Source organism: Gavia stellata, chromosome 17, assembly GCF_030936135.1.
Source record: "Gavia stellata isolate bGavSte3 chromosome 17, bGavSte3.hap2, whole genome shotgun sequence".
NCBI lineage: Eukaryota > Metazoa > Chordata > Aves > Gaviiformes > Gaviidae > Gavia > Gavia stellata.
In genome coordinates, this window is record NC_082610.1 from 7000160 (window position 1) to 7019052 (window position 18893).

An 18893-nucleotide genomic window follows, 5' to 3' on the forward strand; every position below is an offset into this window, starting at 1 on the left:
TTATATGTTGATAAGTTTATACAAAAATAAATCTGATGGCTTTAAAGAGTTTGGTTTTGATGGGTTTATACATATCAATAATTATCCCTGTTGTAAGTTGTCCCTTTGTTGTCAGTCAACAGAAAGGCCAGGCATGAACACAGCATAGCTTGAGGTGTCTTTGCACCATGTGCTATAGTCAGATTTCAGATATCTAAGTGAGGACAGTACAAAGAAGCTTATTTTGCTCTGTTACACTGAAGATTGGAGTAGCAGTAACAGTTAACATAGCACCTGTCACAAACACTTGGATAACAAGTGTTATTGCCTTTGCAGAGTAGTGCTAAAGCATGTGACCTGTCACTGTCGGTATAATTTTGTGAAACTTCATATGTTATTAAAAACAAACCAAGATTTTAACACAAGGTATATGATACAGAAAATCTAACGTTTATAGTGTTGAATTTAAATTCAAATTACAGTACAATTTGGCCTTATATTTGACAACAGCTTGTGTTATTGCCAAACCGTTATATCTGTGCTTAATCATTTGAATGAAAACGTAAGCAAGAAAATTCTCTGATGTGACACACTGTAAGATTCCTGTTACTCTGCAACTCTGAAATGACTGACTGTGCTCATTCTGGGTTACGGGTTACTTAGGACAATTTCTTTGTCAGGTCCACATTATGTTGTAGGGTTTCAGTGAATTAGTGATTCTGATGTTATGTGAAGTATGACCGAAGATTACAAAAGTGACATCTGTGCAACCAGAATCTTTTATTTCTATTTACTGTTATGTCAGACAGGATTTAATAGATGCACTCATTTGGAAATAAGCATAATCTTCCGTACAGTATTAGAACTGTAAATTCAGGTTTTATGAGGAGGAGAGTGAAAGCGCAATGTTTATTAAAACAAATCAGTAGAGATTTCCCTGGCACTTGTTTGTACTGCTGCTTTCCTAGTGTGTCATAGGATCACTTCAGGCATGTCAACATTGCTGAAGGATAGGGAAACGTGATTGCTGAGGTTCTTTGGGAAGCTTACTCACTGCAGTTAAAATTTGCCTTAAAATTCATTTTTGCACTTCCGTTAATTCTGTTTTGCCTTTGTCGAGACAATTGATTATGTACTACATTTTGAATTTGAATGGTCCCAGTGAAGGCAGTGACTTTATCTTCCTGAATCTTAGGATCTTTATGCAGTAGAATGTGGTTTGAAGATATCTTTCCCCAAAGTTAAGATATTAAAGTGGGGTTTTTTATTAGCTCTATATGTAAGTTCTTCTGTAAGAAATAAAAATGCAAAGACTTGAAATACGACTGGCAGAAATCCCTGTCAATGGATTTTTTATGTGTGACGGACTCATCTAAGTATGCATGCGGCCATCCTGTGGAACAGACATTCAGCTGATGTAAACTGGGATAAGTTGATTGAAATCAGTGTGGTTATACCAGTGATGTCCATTCTCTTAACGTTTGGTATCTTCTGCATTGCTTAGAAAAATATGCAGTAAATGGGTTGGAAGGTAGTGAACAACGTTTTATTCTTCTGTTTGTGCTATTTGGGAGAGAATTGGGGTATTCACAAGTGTGAGAAGTGTAGTGTGATGCCCAAAAATATTGTATACTGCTCTAGGGTGCATAGTTTTCAGGTTACTGATTTGGGATTAGGCTTTTCAAGCCAAACATTCACTTCTAATTTATTTTATTGAGCCAGTTTTGTGGTGTAGGCGCACTGTTAACAAATAGAGACCACAAACAGCACAACCTGTGAAAATCTGAAGAATGCTAAAAGCCTTTTTATAACCTTTATTTTCCTGTCTCATACTAAAGCAAAGAGATCTGCGAGGCAAATGAAACCATCATGTGCCCTATGTGTGAACGCAATTGCACACTACAAAAGCTCAATGAAAGCTGCATATATGCCAAGGTAATTATTGTCTTATTGCTATCAAGATAATTTTTGTCTAAAGATCCACTTTCATTGTGTAACGGCTGCCCTTGTTTCAGCAAAGATTCCCACAAAACATGTTGTTTCTCTGCAGAGTTTCTTTTCAGCCTTTGTAATTCATGTTTCTAATAAAAACTTGGTTTACTTTCTGTGAGCATTTCCTTCCTAAATCCTTATTACTTTCATCAATTTATAAAGTCCTCCGAGTAACAAAACTTTTCTTGGAAGGTTTTTCCTACTTTCCCCTATAATTAACTTCTTAATCTTGCTTACTTTGTAATTGAATTTCTGTTCTTCCTAAAGGAATTCTCTAGTGTAATGTGCCTGTAATGTGCTTTGCTCTGTCTGCAAAGATTTTACACAACTAAATATTTTGCTACAAGGAACAATCATTCAAACTTAAATAATCACAAGTACTTCTGTATACATGCAGTGTTTTCAAGTGAGCAATATATTTTGGTGTGTGGTGTGTTCATAATGCTGGAAAAGCAGCCTTGGCATTTTTCTTGGAATTCTTTAGCCCATAGATAAATCTTGCTCAGAAGGCTCTATTTATAAAATGTAATTGTCTCTGGGCCATGGCATTACAACAACACTGCAGCAATGTGAAAGAGAAAATCAATTTTTGTGTTAGATTTTGATATTTGGTGTAATAGGACCAATGTTGAGTAAAACATCTGGCATTGTGGCATCCCTTTAGCTTTAGGTCCTGTTATTTTAACTTCCCCAGTTAATAAGAAGCAGTTTTTATCTTACTTATGTTTACACTAACATTCTGTGCCTAAATCATGCAAATTTCACATTTTAATAATTGTGAAAAATTAATTGCAGCAGAAAAAGTGTGGCAGCCCATTCATACTTCCATGTATTTTCAAACCTGTCCCCTTGAAACAAACTCAGATGACAACCAGGGGACACAAGGAGTAACCACTCGTATTCCATCTTCGCAGGCACTCTTTCCTGATGTCTGCAAATATTATGGAAATTCGTGTAAGCTCCCAACTTTTCCTGCCAATGCTTTTGCTCTGAAAAACGGATCAACCTTAGATTGAAACACAGAGAACAACCAAAAATTGTCTCCTTTCAGGATTTCTCTGTTCTGGATCTCCCTTAAGTCGGGGTGACTTCTTTTCGAGAAGGAGTAGGATTACCATCTGGCCACTCAAATGGCAAAGAAAAAGGAGAGGAAAAATAAAAAAAAAAAGCTCAATGAGGCTTTCTATAACTCTGAGGTTATAACTGTAATGCCTTCATTCACTGTGTTGTCTGTAAAGAAAAGTTTACTGCAGCTTTGCTCGTTAACCTCTGGCTGGGAAACATCTGGTTTCCAGCAGGGGAGGTGATCCTGTGGGTGCCACCCCGTTGCTCGAGCTGAGCAGCACATAGCCAAACCTGTGTCAGCACTGCCACTGTGTCTGCGCCCGACTCAGTGAATGAAAACAATCGGTAATGTTAGAAGACTACAATATGATTTCAAATCAAATGTTCCTTTGTACTTCCTGAAGCTGTGTTAGTAATGTAAGTAAGTGGAACTAACATATTTAAAAATAAGGCATCAGATCTGCTCTCTGGGAAAAGAAAATGGCGTTTCCTGGTTGCTTTCTCATTCCCGAGATGGAGCTTGTCAGCGTTTCCCTCTGCTTCTGCTGTTGTGGGAACATAACTTACTTCTCTGTCTTCCTTGCACACGACCAAGGGAAGGGAAGCTATCGCGCACAGCCGAAGAGCTGATATGCAAGGGAAGCTATTCCTGATTCATTCTGGGCACTGGCACCCTTATTCTGGAATAAGTGTTTTAATCCTTATTCATTCGAATAGCTCATTGTGTTACAAGTATATAAGCATTGAGTTAATTAGGAAAAGTGAGTTCCTTCAAGTGAAGTTTATCTCTCCAAACCTGCTTAAGTCATGGACCTCCCACGTTTATATAAGGCCTGGTGCTCATATTTCATGTTATTAAAACTGCTGTCAGGGTTTCTTTCATTAAATATCTGCCAAGTTTCCCTTTAGAGGAGCACTTCAGACAGAACAAACTAATGCCGGAAAAATCATATGCTTCAAATGTTTTTCCTGCCAAGTTTTTTTGTAAAGCTGGAGACAAAATACAAAAGATGCTTTTTTCCTTCTTGTTACTGCCCATTTCTTTCATCCCCTCCCTCTTTACTCCATTTCAATTTTAAAATGCCACACTGAAGCGAAGCTTATAATTTAAGGGAAAGGCACATAATACTTGAGTTGTAATCTGAATTGCGGAATGCCCAGGCTGTCATTCTCATCCGCATTAAGTGGACTTTTTGATCCGTGGGTGATTAGCGTGCTGCCCTCGGGCTCTCTGGGCTGGTTCTGTGCCCAGCACACCTTGCCGTCGGGCCTGGGGCAGGGTATTGAATCAGGGTGGATTCGAAGTGCCTGAAGTCTTGTATGATGATGACAACATCAGTCAGGTATGCTGACAGACTAGCACCGAGTCCTACAGTATTTTACTTCTGCTTAGAGAGGCCTCTGGTCAACACGGAGTCTCAGACTGCACATTTAGCCTTTAAGAGAGTCAAATCTTAATTCTGAGTGTGGTGCTGGAAGACTTTAGCCCAAACACTTTTTATAAAGGTAAAGCTAGATCGGGAGCCAGTTACATATTCTTTACTTCTAGCAACATTAATTCTGCTGGGTTAGGTTTTCTGGTTTGGTTCGTTTGTTTTGTATTTCCTTGGAAAGTTGCACTCTTTACTGAGCAGGCTATCCAAAATCACATCTTCACACAGATCTACATTCAAAACTGAAAATGTTCATCAGGTTTATTGTACTGCTTTCGTTCACCTCTCCCATTTTCAGTCTCATACCCATTATATTTGTGTTTTCCTTTATGGAAGCAAAAGAAAAAAAAGCAAAAGACATATTTGTATGTACAGTTGATCCCACTGTATGATTAATGCAGGGAACATACTGGATTTATTGATACCCAATACCAAATAGTCAATTCCCATTTCAGAACCTTAAAAAAAGAAAAGGAAAATGGAACTGACATATAGATAAAAGATACGTTTTCAATAAATTCTCACAATATTATAATTAATTTTTTCTGCTTTCCTCAGTTAGTTTTCTTAATTTGCGAGGCAGAAGCAATAATGCCAGCTTTCTCTAGAAGAATGAAAATCTGTCAGCGGGATGAGTTCTCCTTGCAGCAGGCAGCTCTTCGGGGAGCAGGTTAGGTAACCTGCCCGAGGTGGGCGGTCAGCCGCGGCATCCCGGCACACCTCGCATACAGAACATTCCTGCTGGCCAGAGTAACTTCAGATGTAAGAGAAGGTCACAGTACAGCAAAACTGAATCTGGTTCCCTGTGCCCTTCCGTTGGCGTAAAGGCAGATTTCTTTTCATGATAAAAGCTTAAAACTTGGTCCTCAAGTCAGCAACAGAGTCAACACCAATGAAAGTAAAGTGTTCTCAAGAATATTCTATTTCAAGACATTCTCTTCGTATTTTGAAGAGTGGGAAATCACCATGAATTTTCTGGATGGTTTAGGATGATACATATCAAAGCCACTTGCAGCACTTTTTCATTTCTTTTTCCTCTCTCTTCAGATCCTCTTTCCAACATACGCCTGTTGACAATGAGTTGGCTTGCTCTATTATTTTGAAATGATTAGTGCTTTTTTTTCAAATAGGAATTTGAAGCCTGTGCTTTGCTTACTAATGCTCAGCAACATCTTAAACCACCTTTCATTAGAAGAAATGTAGGCCCGTTATCCCTGGATAAATTACTTTCTGTAAATTGGCAACCTTAAATCTAATGAAAGTACATTGGTCTTAATTTCAGCTTCCTAAATGCTGTTTCATGTTATGGCTTGAGTATTAGAAATTCTGGATGTTTGTGACATAAATTGTGATGTTTTCATAATAAGTGAGACATCGAATTCAGCCACTCAGATGCTTAGAGTGATCCATAGGCATGCAAAAACTAATTATTACTTATTTTCTATTGGGAAGCTTTGGACTTTGCAGCACAGTATCTCTTCTGCCTGAAAAATCTTGTAACAAAGAGTAAGATATGGGATAAATCCAACAAAAAGGAGAGCATTCATGAGGAGAAATTAAGTGCACAGTTTAGAATTAGTGTTTGGAGGGAGTGGTATTTAGAATTTATTTAATGTTTGTTGGAGTTTAAGAGCCTTTTAAGAAGGAGAATATGTCAACAATTTGAGAGGCTGAGATGTCTGGATAAAAAGGAATATATGCTATTCTTACCTGCAGAAGAATTGCAGGGTAGCTTGGGAGAAGAAGAAAATGGAATCAAAAGAGACATTAAGTAATATATACAGAGGAAGAAAAGTGAAAAGACAGAAGTTATTTAAGCTTGTAAAAACCTTGAAATAGAAAAGGTTGAGGTTAATTTTGACCCAGCATATGGGAAGAGCTCTTGAGGAATTTTTAGCCTGTCTGGACGTGGAGAGAGCAGCTCTTAGTGTTTGTGAAACAAATAGACTGGGGATACATGAAGTGGTAGTCTGCCAGAACAGAGTTCAAGTTATACTGAAAGGCAGAACGGGACAAACCTTGGTAGAAGAAACATGCAAATGGAACTTCTTATTAGAGTCCTTAGCTTTTAGTTTCTGCCACCAGTTCTGTACTCTGGGATTCTTTGGGGCAAAAGATGAGGTGGCAATATTATTTGTTCCTGATGTATTTATTTTCTATTCAGGTTACACATTTGTTTGATAATGGAGGGACTGTCTTCTTTGCTATTTTCATGGCGATTTGGGGTAAGTACATTTTTATTTGTTTTGTACTTTTAGGTCATGTTACCTTACTTGGGGAAAGGTTGATTATAGCTCTTGCTAAAATTTAAAGAAGGATTATGATTTTTTCACACAACTTTTTTTTTATGTTTTCATCAAGTTCAATTTCTATGCCAGTAGTGGGTGAAAAGAATGCCTTTTATCATTAATATAATGACTGTCTTTAGTGTCTTAATAGTCTTTAATCTTGAATTTTATATCATGCAGGCAGAAGTCTTTTTAGAGGCAAACACGTAGGTTAATTTACTTATCTGGAGTCAATATAAAAATCACATCTTGTAGAGAATTCTTATAGAATAAATGAGAATGTGGGAGCTAATTAGAGGGAAGTATGGGAAAGATTTGAAGTTAAGTGCTTACAGCAGTTTAACTATTTATATTCAAATTCTCAGTCTGAATATCTCATTATGTTCGCTCTGACATCACACACATCATGTCATGGGGCACAAAGCCAAGCAGGGTGTTACCCACAGAGGCCACTGTTGAACCAGAGTTACCTAGAACAGTCTTCTCTCTCTTTGAAGGTCAGTGTAATAATGCCATACAGATGTAATGGTTGCAGCATGCAATGCTTGATGGAATTAGCTTTCACTGAAGCTAATAGTATTTTGCTGCTGGAAAGTGGGGAAGACTGGTATTAGGACAAGAGATAATTAATTCTACCAGTGTAAATGTTTGTCTATGTAAACCCTGAGAAAATCACACCAGTTCACATACATAGAACTGTCTGAATTCGAGACAGAGTTTTAAGATTTTAAATAGAGTCAAGTGGCACACAACAACTTTATTTTCGTAATTGTATGAATAAGCATTAATGATTCTAACTTAAAGTGAAGGATGAACAGATGTCATGAATTTTGGAGGCTGGCCTGGTAAAAACAAAAACCAATATACAAGCAACAGCAAAACATAAAAGAGGTGCATAGACAGCATAAGCACATGCATGTACATACAAAAATCGTAATTAGATTGTTAAAAATTAACGCAATATAAATGTAACTGAAGGGCGCGCTTTGGTTGCTTGCCTCAGTGATATTTCTTCATTGGCTCCTAATCTTGCTGTTATAGCCTTGCAATTATGAATAATTAGTTTCATAAATTCCTCAAATACATTGCACTTGGTTATACAATTACCAATGTAGACAGTGCTGGTAGTTTCTAAGCATCTCCCTATCTTTGACTTCTCCTTAGAGAGAGCTCTTCAATTTGCAGCTGAGGCCAAGGTTCAAGTGTAAGAAGGAATTTTGCTTATGTGATGTTGCTTTGCCGTTATCAGGAAAGATGGCATAGTATGTGCTAAGGAAAATGAAAGCTTGACATTACATTTTTCTTAATTTCAAGCAGCAGAGTGATACTCTCGCCTAATACAGGTGAATGTGTCTCAGATATTCAGTCTGCTATCCAACGTGCTGGATACAATGTTAGAAATCAGGTTCTGGTTTTGATGGGAAGTGTGCTGTTTTCATGACTGACCCCTGTAGAAATGGCAACGCTGCACGTGTGCACTCAATTCTTTAAACTTTTAACTTTGAAATAAATACCTGTTTTACTTATCTGCAGCGTGACTGCCATTGTTTCTGTCTGTGGTGTGCGCATGCATGTAATTTATTCACACATCTACTCATTGCAACATTCACAGCCAGTTAGTGAGGTAACTACATCGATGTGATCCACAGTCTCCACACTAAATAAAGCATTTTAACAGAGTCATAGTAACAAGCGTGTATCCCATGTGAGTAGTTATTTTCTCTGCACTTTATTTTCTTTATTCTATGCCTTTACAGCTATGTCTTTTTCATGTTCTTTCTTTCTATTTAGGTTTTTCTCATAATTGCAAACAGATAGACTATGCAATTATTTACATTATACTGCCATAATTTTACTCCTTAGCTGGACAAAACAGGAGCATGCTTTTTAGGATATCTATGTACATGGCAGAGATAATTCCTTTCCTTTCATGTTGAGATAAGTATTTCTTCTATCTAACGTGTACCAAAACCTTTTACGTCATTTCTACAGATCTAGTCTGCAATGCAAATAGCAGATCAGTTTGACAGAGGAATAGAAGCTTGTCGTCTTTTTTTCCCTTTGACAGTGATTTTAACTCTGTGTTATCATAGTCAAAGGTTAAACAGAGTCCGTGTTACTCAGTAGTTCCCTTCTCCTCAGCAAACTTGAACCTCAGAGTAATCCAGGTAAATCCAGTTCTTTTTGTCGTATTCACTGAGGAAAGTACAAATGTAGAGTGGGGAATGTAATGCCCCGAGTCATTTATCAGATAGGAATTATATTTGGACAGAAGAGTTTCACCTCAAGGTAGTTAAACTTCAGATTTTTTTGTATTGGTGCTAACATATCATTGCAACCCTGGTCAAGTACTGGTCTGTTAGAATGTCTGCATTCTTGACCAAAGCTACACAAGGCAGAATTTTACCTGGGTGCTATTTGTCTATATTATTTCTAAGAAAGCAAGTATAATATCCTTCCAGGAAAACCTGGAAGTTGATAAATTAATTACAAAGTAGAAGAGTGATGCGCTGCTTCTGGGCCCTGCCTGTTGCGTATCAATGTACCTTGTGACTTTCCCCTTGCTTTCCAAAACATTGTTTGCACGGTAATGGCTGTAAGATAACAGATGCCAGGTCATTTTGGAAAAAATGAAACCGCGTAGATAACAGGCGAGAATATAATCTGAAGCAAACATTACGGTGAAGGGTGGGGTGGTGTCATGTCAGCCATAGGAATGCCATCGGATAGGCATCCCGCATTGCCTTTCTCTGCCTTGTCTGCTGTGCTGGTTTTGTCATCTGACGCACATCCAAAACTCGGATCACGTGGTCCAAGTGAGTTGTCTAAGTGGAGAACTGAAAGGAAAAGGTAATAATTTTTTAAAATATTATTTGAAAGATTCTTAGTCTCATATGCTGGGTACCTCACAGTTCAGTTCAGCAGTCTGTCGCAGCTAAATGCAGTTAACCTCTTTCTTATGTATGGGGGAGCAAAAGATGAAGGCCCTGATTCACGACCTTCTGAGGGTAACACGTGTCCTCCCGGTAATGCCTGTTCAGGACTACATGGGCGGTCGACTTTCAAAGCTATTTCCTAAACTGACGTTCTGGCAGCTTTCAGCTCTTGCATTTAAGGCAGAAAAGGCGTATTGCCAGAGTTTTGTTTTGATTTGATTTTACATGAGAAAAAAGTGTGTTTAGCCTCTCAGTGTTTGTTTAAACATTTAAAAATAAAGTCCAGGAACATGATACAAATGTTCGGAGACTGTGTGATTACACTTCAATACAAGTTTATGCATACTCATGCAGCAGACAAAAGCAATCTTCTTTTTAAACCTCTTAAAAATATTTTTACTCCTAAAACCAGATATAGCTTCATCCTCATTCTGTAATTGAAGTCAGACGAGTAAGGAGTCTAGCCTTTTTCAGTTAATCAAAGTTTAGGAGAGTTTTTGAGCTATGGTTTTGAACTCGCCCACAATTCTTTGAACAGGTTCACTCATACTACATAGGATATTTCCTGATATTTCAGAGGTTAAAAAATAACTTGTAAGGAGGAGACATAGAGTTAAGGGGAATATTGGTTAAGCTAAATTTTAAAAACTATAATGTACTCTCAGTTGAAAACTAGTTTGACTGAAGTCGATGATATACTTCCTAATAATTCAATAAGACCAGACTATTTAAATGGCTCTGTGCAGAAATAAAAAATGTTCTTACGCAAAACACTTTCTGCTATTCCTTACCGGGGTCATTCCTTGTATCGTCATAAAGCCGTCTGTGAGAAAATGACTCGGACCTTTTCTTGCCACATATAAGATATCCAATCAGACCAATTAATATAGATCCCAAAATGGCTCCTACAATGACACCAACTATTACTCCTCCTTTGTTGGTTTTCTCTAGGGGAGAAAGAAAGAAAGAAGAGACAGTTGAACGGGAATAATACACCTGTAAGATCAGATATTTCACTCTTCCTTTATAGCAGTCGAAGGCTTTGGGGAGTGAGACTTTTCACCAAGGATCTGAAAAACTTTGCAGACTGTGACTAAACCAGCCTCTCTGGAGACACTCTCTGCCTTTGTAAAAGAAAACAGACATCTCCATCCTTGACTTTCAAGGGAAAAACTGAGGTTAAAAAAACAAAAAGCGTTCCAGGTTTAATTACAGAATCGACCACTATCCTTTTATTTAAAGAAATAAACAATAATCACTCTTTGAATGCAATTATTTGTAAGTATTTAAGCCAGCAGTTAAAATTGCAGCCTCTGAATTTCAAGTGATTTAAGTTTTAGAGTACCAGTTTTTGAGTACGCAAGGTAAGAAATCCAGTAACGCTTTCTGCACCTGTTTAGTTAGCAGAATAACTGCATTCCTCCAAGATCTTCCTCAGATTTCATAAAACTTTTCATCAAGGTATTCTGGTTCTTTTTGGAAGTGAATTTTCTCACCCGCCCCCTTTCCTTTTCAGTCATGTTATCTAAAAATTGGGTACATTATAATTACTAGAACTATGATGGGAAACATGAAAGTCTGATGCTCCTTCAGTTCTTAGTACAAACTGTACTCTACTGGATATGATGGATAAGCCTTTCAGTCCTGTGTTAAAAGCTTGAAAGCTAATTAATTGCAAAAAATTACTGTCTTCTAATCTTTCCTTTTCTTTTCCTGAAGACCTGATTCAGAGCAGCAGGGTAGAAAAGCACCATGACAGTTTTATGCTCCATTGTTACCCCACGCATACTCAACTTGGTAATTAAATGCACAATGAGTAATTACTTTGGAATTATTTATAAGAAGTCATCTTTGGTCACAAAAGTTTCTGAACTTAAGTAAGTTGACGTGTTACACATTTTAAATGTTATTTCAATGCATCTGCTTTATAGGTCCACTGCAGTGTGAATGGGCGGTACCTGTCATTAGGTTCCCTCGCTCTTGGAAGTGTTAAACAAACAAGTAAACAGCAAATACTTTTACAAAATATTTTTTATTTTGGGTGAGTTTTAGTTGTACTAGGTCACCTATTAATTAATTCACGCATCTTATGAAGCCTCCTGTTCAATGAAAAAAGATTTGATTTCAGCATTATGACTTTGTTAATCCAGTTGGACTTCAGTTAGACACTTACCTTCATTGGCATCTTCTGAATTAGATGATGCGGTAGAAGCGTTGCTAAAATTATGATTCTGCTCTGTTGTCTGCTGAATGGTGTGGAAGTTTGGTGTAGGACTGTCCTGCTTCACTGTGGGTGACGTCAGAGTGACACCAGTGGGGAACAACGCGGTGGGCCGGATTGAAGAGCTATCACTGGGGAGCCCTGCAGCTGACGGGGTACTATAGGTGACTGTGGAGTTACTTGGTGTTGCTGTGGAAGTAGAAGTAGCTGCAGCACTTTTGGTCACTCCAGAAAGGTCACCCGTTGTTGTAAATGTTGCTGAAGACACTGGGATTCTGTTGAAGTTTGTGACAGAGTTATTTATTCCACCTTTTGATACTATAGTGACATTTGAAGATAAAGCAGTGCCATCAGTGGACATCGGGGGTGTGCTGTTTGGCTGACTGCTCATATCTGTTCTTTTTGTTACATTTTTTTTTGCATTGGCAGTTGTCGGTGCAGCGTGGCTGACAGTAGAAGGATTTATGGCAGTGGTCATAGGCAGAACGAATCTGTGTGAAGTTGGTTGCACTGTAGACTGATTGTTATCCCTAATTGAGCTATTTCCATTTTTTATTTCATTTACCTCTCTGCCCTCAGTATTGCTTTTGCTCCATTGCAGCCTTACAAGCAGAAACATGAAAATCATTCCACAGGAGGGTTGCATGGTGTTGACTTCAGTTTGTTTCGTTATATAGAGAACCTGCAAGAAATTAACTTTTGTCTATTATTTCCTTTTGCAAAACAAAGCTACTCAGTTAAGACCCAAATAACCTCGTAAAAAAGTTGGTGTTATACTGTAGAAGTCTCAGTAGTTTACCATATGTTGATGCTGAAAACTTCACATTCCTGAGTGTTAATGACTTAAAGAATGACCTAATATGATACTGATGATCAACAAAAGGTTTTTGCACAAGAAACTTCCATGTTTCTATAAACAGGCCTCATACTCAGAGAGGAATAATTCAAAACCACTTTGCTATAGAATGAGGTAATGATACGTACTTGGATGGCATGCTCGAGGCCACGTTTTCTGGGCAGGCAGCACCTCCAAGAACATGCTAAAGAGTTATGCTCCATTGCGAAGAAATATAATTGTTACAATTAGCCCTGGAAGTTGATGGATAACATTTTGTGACCCTGAGCAATGCGTGTCATATGAATGCTGCCAGGAGCAAATTGAAAACTAAATCAGTCTAGGGATTATGGATGATGCTGAATTTGTGTAGAAACTTCTTTTCCTATAGGAAACTGGAAGCTGTATATTATGCATTAATTTTTCAAATGTTAGATTGGGAAGGATGAGAAAAACTCATCTTGAAGTCACATGATTGTAGCAGCTATGCTGTTCGGTATATCCATCGGGTTTTAACAGGGGGGGGTGTGTTTTTTTAAGTATAAGACAGATCGAGATCATGCAGTTTTTAACTCCCACGCATAACCTCTTGTGTGACAGCGCAATAAAAAGTATAGGTAAGTTACATCTTCTGCATCATTAATTAACTAGGTGTCTGTATATGTGTGTACTTTACCATCCGAAGAAAGTAGATGTACAACTGAAAAAAGTAACTATTTCTTTCATATTCAGCCTCCCCTCCTCCGGTCTTGTGCTTTCTGCTACGGGTGGGGTTTTTTGAGGTTGTTTTTGGTTTGGTTTGGTGGTGTTCTTTTGGGGGTTTTTTTGACATTTAATTGTGCATTTTCCCCAGGTTAGCTTCTTTGTATGTAACGCTGTCACAGCAATGGAAAGGGCACGTTACATTAACAGTGGATAGCAGTCAGCTATGGGTAATGTTGCATCAATGGGTAGATGATAATTAAATATCATGTCATTGTATCTCATTTTGGCTTTATTCTTATTTCTTTTGTGGTCTGTTCTTACATGTTTTCTTGTTTAGTGGTTAGAAGGTGGTACCATTACTTGAAACGCATGTGTATTTATAAAATGCCATTTAATCTGCTTATTAACATATGTTCCACTTCACCACAGTGCTTATTTCCCAAGTTCATGTCAGTTACATGGCAGGAAGGACATGTGCTCAGAAAACATTTATAACTTATTTAGTAAAAAATAAAACAGAAAACTTCTGCTTGAGGATCTGTCAAACTAAGGATAACCACTCTGACCCCAAACAAGCAAGCCAAAGAAAACCCCTTTGGAGTTCAATTATCAGCTCTAATTATGTTTACAATTTGAATTATAGGCCTTCAGATGACTATGAAATACTGTGCAATCTGAATATTAGATTTTGATTTGGTAGTACTAATAATAGGTGCAAAACAGTGAAGAAAAACCCCTTGCATTTTACAAAGTTTTCAAACATGTGCTTTCATTTTAACGGTATTATTGTTTTAATTCAGTGGCATGGTCTTTCCTTCCTTGTACTAATAGTCAGATTACTGAACAAAGTGGATTTGGTCATAGCGCTTATTATCCTTTTGCTGTAACTAAACTACCTAGGGAAATTACGCTCAATTCCCCTTAACGGTAATTTTCATTTTCAGAGCAGTGTACAAAGGAGTCAGTAACAACAAATTGGTTGTCATTTTTTCTGATTGGCTTACTTTTGTAGTCTTCTTCATGGGGGACCATAGAGAAGAAACCTCCTTGCTTTGAAGGTTGTGTACTATAGTTCTCAGGCTGTGATGAACTGCTTCCTGGAAATCCTTTTGGGTGTAATAATTAACTCTTCTGTTTCTAGCGCAACGTTAATGTTCATACAGTTTAGAAAAACATTGAAGTTCTTCAAAGATGCTCATTCAAAGATGGCTTTAGAGCTTAATATGCAAATAGTGCTATTGCAGTAAAACAACAGTACTATAGATTAGCCAAAACTTGCAGAAGAGCCCAAATCTTAAATTAGCTGGTCAAGTAAGTGTTTAAGGAAGCTATGAGCAGCTTATCAGTGAAAAAGAAGACTTGCTTTTGGATTCACTGGTATTCATGTTACTCAGTACCAGCTCAGTGGAAATCCGTGCAGTAGGCATAGACTGAAGTGAGTAGAAACGACATCAGTAGAGGATTAGGCTGCAATTCAGTTACCTAGGTTAGCTCTACCTTTTTTTTAGCATGAAGAATGAGGTTTTTACATAGGATGATCACCACCCTGTTTCTTCAGTGGATTTTGCACTCTGCATTTGTTTCTGTGCTGCTAGAGTCAAATGTCATCTGAGACCTATGACAGCTGGGTAGAAAACTCCAAAAAGGGGAAGGCTAAAATTTCTCCTTCAGTGTATGCCTTTATGAAGAGACATAGTGGCCCCTGTTCAAGGAATTCACCATAAAAATGGCCCTGCAGTATGAACCTGACTATACACTGATTGTATCTATATTGGAAAATGTGTAGCCAGGTTGCAGGAGATCTGTAGAGGTGCTGAGGACTTGATACCCACTCTTCACACATTTCTGGAGGGGTTTACTCTGAACTTGCCACAATCTCTTCCCTTTGACTAAGCACCCTTTCAGAGCTGGCCTATGTTAGGCTGCTCCTAGAGCACATCACTTAATTGACTGACCGGAGTGCCCAGTGGTGTAAGCCAATATGCAAGAAACGGAGATGATCAGGAGACTTTAAAAGCACACCCGTGATGTGGATTAAAATGCTGTTGTAGGCATGGCCACGTTGAGGAGGCTGTGGTTCTGTATTGTACAGACCTCTCTATTTTTAATTGAAGTAAATTGAAAAAAGGCTACAAAAATCCATGTCATTCTGTTATTAATAAAGATTAAAGTTGCTTTACAGGGGAAAGTACTCAATATGAAGCTACTAGTGTACATACATGTACATCTGCACACCTACACTCTGGGTGAAGCCCTGGTCCCGTTCAAGTCAACCTCCTCTGGGTCTGTGGACTTCACCATGAAGGTTGCATTGGTATTGCATCTAGCTTTCTGTTTTGCTCAAACTGCTCAGATTTGTGCTGAATATTTCTGCAACACAGAGAAAAAAATGTCCTGACAAATTCTTGTAGGGCTATTTTCATATAAATTTATACCCGGTGGTATACCAAGTATTTAAAAATAGATTTTTGGTTTGATAAAGTAATTGCAACATGTATTTGCTGAACACAACGCAGCACCTGCCAGTGATAGGTGTAATGACTGCAAAACCTCCACAACTGTCAAGAAAATAATGATTTCAACAACTTCTTATGGGAAAACAATTCAATCTTCAGAACTATGAACTCAAAGGTCATTCTTTTGCATATCAGTAAATGGAACCTTGCACCGTTTCCATGCCTTACAGTAGTGATTAGAAAGTACTTTAATATATGTAGTAAACAGTGGCATGATGAGCAAATTATTAATGTTGATTCTTTGTTTCTTGTGGTCTGGAGTAACATGTTCATATTTGCAGACCTTTTATACTTACTATGCTTTTTAAGCCTCATAAAGCAAATTATTTCTACCTTTACATCAGTGATCCAAAAATAGACAGAACAAATATAAAGCAAGATATAGAGAGTTTATCTTCTAGAATTCAGAAAGAAATAATAACAAGTGATGGTCCCAAAAACCTATTGGATTTTTGCTCCTGTAGCTCTTTGCTCTAAAATTCAGATTGCTCTCCAAGGATGAGATATTTCTAAATTTAATGAGCAATGAATATTAAATTTTCAAGCATAAATGTCTTTTATTTTTTGTACTGAGAAAATAATTTGTAAGTTTTTAGTGAATTATAAAGAGGAATGTGAATAAGGAGCATAAATAACCAATAAAGAAAACTATGAATTTGAGTGAAATATTGTCACTGTTTACGGTTGCTACTTCTCCACTTTAATGTTTGAATCACAAAGCGGGGGCGGGGGGGGGAGGTTCAATTATTTTCTCAGAAATTCGCTCTAAGTAGAATTTGGCTACAACAGCACTGATTGCTTTCCCAAACACTGTATAAAACAACACTGCAGTTATTAATCAGATCCACTAGTAAGCATTAAAAACACCTCAGACTTACCTTTGAGCTCTACACAATATGCAAGAGCCTGTTGAAATACTGCTGTGGCCCAGAGTGCAATTAGTCTGGTGAGAAGAGGGGAGCGCAGGCACAATAAATGTGGTGGTGTGACACCGGTCAGGAACGCGCCGTACAGGTGAGGTGAGGTGGGGCAGCACTTCGCTGCGCGCAGCGGCGCGTCTGGGAACCAGCCCGACCAACTTCGCTGCTGTCATGACCGAGCTCTGTCATTACAGAGTCCACAGAAATTGCAGTATTTATGGTAAAGTGGGTAGGCAGTGCTTATTGCCTAATCCTTTGAAAGTCTTTGAACTGGTATTTCAGAAGGGTGACTGTTTTCTGTAAACTATAGAAATTATTGTTCCGTGCACTGTGCAACTATTAATTTAACAAAAGATAGCTTTTTATTATCGTAGAGTTTCCTACGGTACGCTTTGAGATAAAAACTGGAAAAGGCATGTCTTCCACAAAATAAAGCAGCAAAATGAGTTCTGTTAAGAAAAACATGCTGCTAGAAATGGGTCTGATCCTATCTCCAAATGTGTTCACAGTTGCAGTAATTTAAGATAACAATCTAAATCCAAATTTTCTGAATTTGTCGGTTGTCATTAATTTTACTTTGCAATATGTAACCAGCTGGGGATCTGAATATTACAACTCTTACTCCTCATTTCAGGTTTTATATAAACAATATTGGATTAAAATATGATATGCCTGACTTCCTCATTCTTACATAACTTTTAATGTATTGATATAGTCAAACTGTGATGATTTTTTTTAAATTTTATTCTTTAATTCTTTATGTGTATTTATTCTAGGCTGGTATGTGGTGAAGAGTGACTCATAAATGTTTCAGTATTGTGTGACTGTTTGAGTGGAATGCTATGATGTTGTTATCTGTTTCCACTTTAAATTTTTAAGGAATCAAGTGCAAATACTATTTCATAACTTATCCTCGAGATAAGTGTTGAGGATATGGCATATACAGGAGGCGTTTATATGGGAGTAACTAATGGTGTTTTCATGAAAATACTGCAGTGGACAAGCGGAAGGTTTTCTGTGAAATGGATCAAGTTCTACCCTTTCTAATATCCCTTTTGGGGAAGCAAATTATTTGTGTGACATGAGGTGGGGTGATCTGTGAGAGGAGGGAGGACAGAGTCTGATACTGTGGGTTTGGTTTTCTTTGGAATCTAGCATTCTCTGCAGTGTGTATCAACAAGCTTCCTACTCGTATTTCTTGCTGTGTCTGGGTGGACATGCGTCTAACAGATTGACCATGAGGTCTGAAAACAAGCACGGCAAATTTGTGTCCAAATTTGGATCTTACGCAGCATTAACCAAACGACAAGTGACATACTAGTGTCAACAGTGTATTTCACACCAGCATGCACACATTATGGTGTTGAGAAACCTTTCTGATAGTTTTTTAAAAAGAAAGGTTATGTGAGTAGATAAAGAACATTCGAAAATAGCAAGACCTTAAATATATAGGCTGCAATTCCATTCAAGTGTATCTATTACAGTAGTATGAGAGTCGTACCACTTCTGGTGCTGCCCTCGGCCTCAGCAGGGGGCTTGGGAAGGTGCGTGCTCTCTCTTTTATTTATTAGCAGTTTCATTCATCTGTTAGGAAAAGTAAAACTGTTTACCTGAGTGACTTAACGCCTAATGGAAGATGCTCTGTTTGTGACTCAATTCTTGGCTAAGTGTCATACACCTGCAGTGTCGTGCCACGACGCTGGCGCTGAGTGCTGGCCTGCTGTTCCTGGAAGGCAAAACCTCCAGCAGTGAAGCCCGAGCGTGAACAGATTCAGAGCTGTGGTCATATGGAGATAAGGTGGTTCGGAGTACTCCAGGAGTGGGAGATGAGACTAAGCTGCCATTCAGCTAGAGCCTGTATATATTAAGCAGCAGTTTCAATTCTGAAGAGTGTGTCTCAGTAGTAGGTGTGGTACCAAATCTGTAGGACTGGTTTTTATTGCATCGCTGTGCTGTAAAGGAGTCCGAGTGAATAAAACTGAAGAAGTAATTGAGCAGCGTAT

The 18893-nt window shown here is 38.0% G+C and overlaps 1 protein-coding gene across 2 annotated transcripts in view; it reads left to right on the forward strand.

Moving 5' to 3' along the window:
* Positions 1 to 18893, forward strand: part of ANO3 (anoctamin 3) — a 197274-nt gene that overhangs the window by 160535 nt on the left and 17846 nt on the right. For both annotated transcript variants that reach the window (XM_059825930.1, XM_059825931.1), the window contains exons 13-14: positions 1818 to 1914; positions 6634 to 6694. In XM_059825930.1, the coding sequence (XP_059681913.1) occupies positions 1818 to 1914; positions 6634 to 6694 (158 nt within the window). The remainder of the gene's footprint in view (positions 1 to 1817; positions 1915 to 6633; positions 6695 to 18893) is intronic.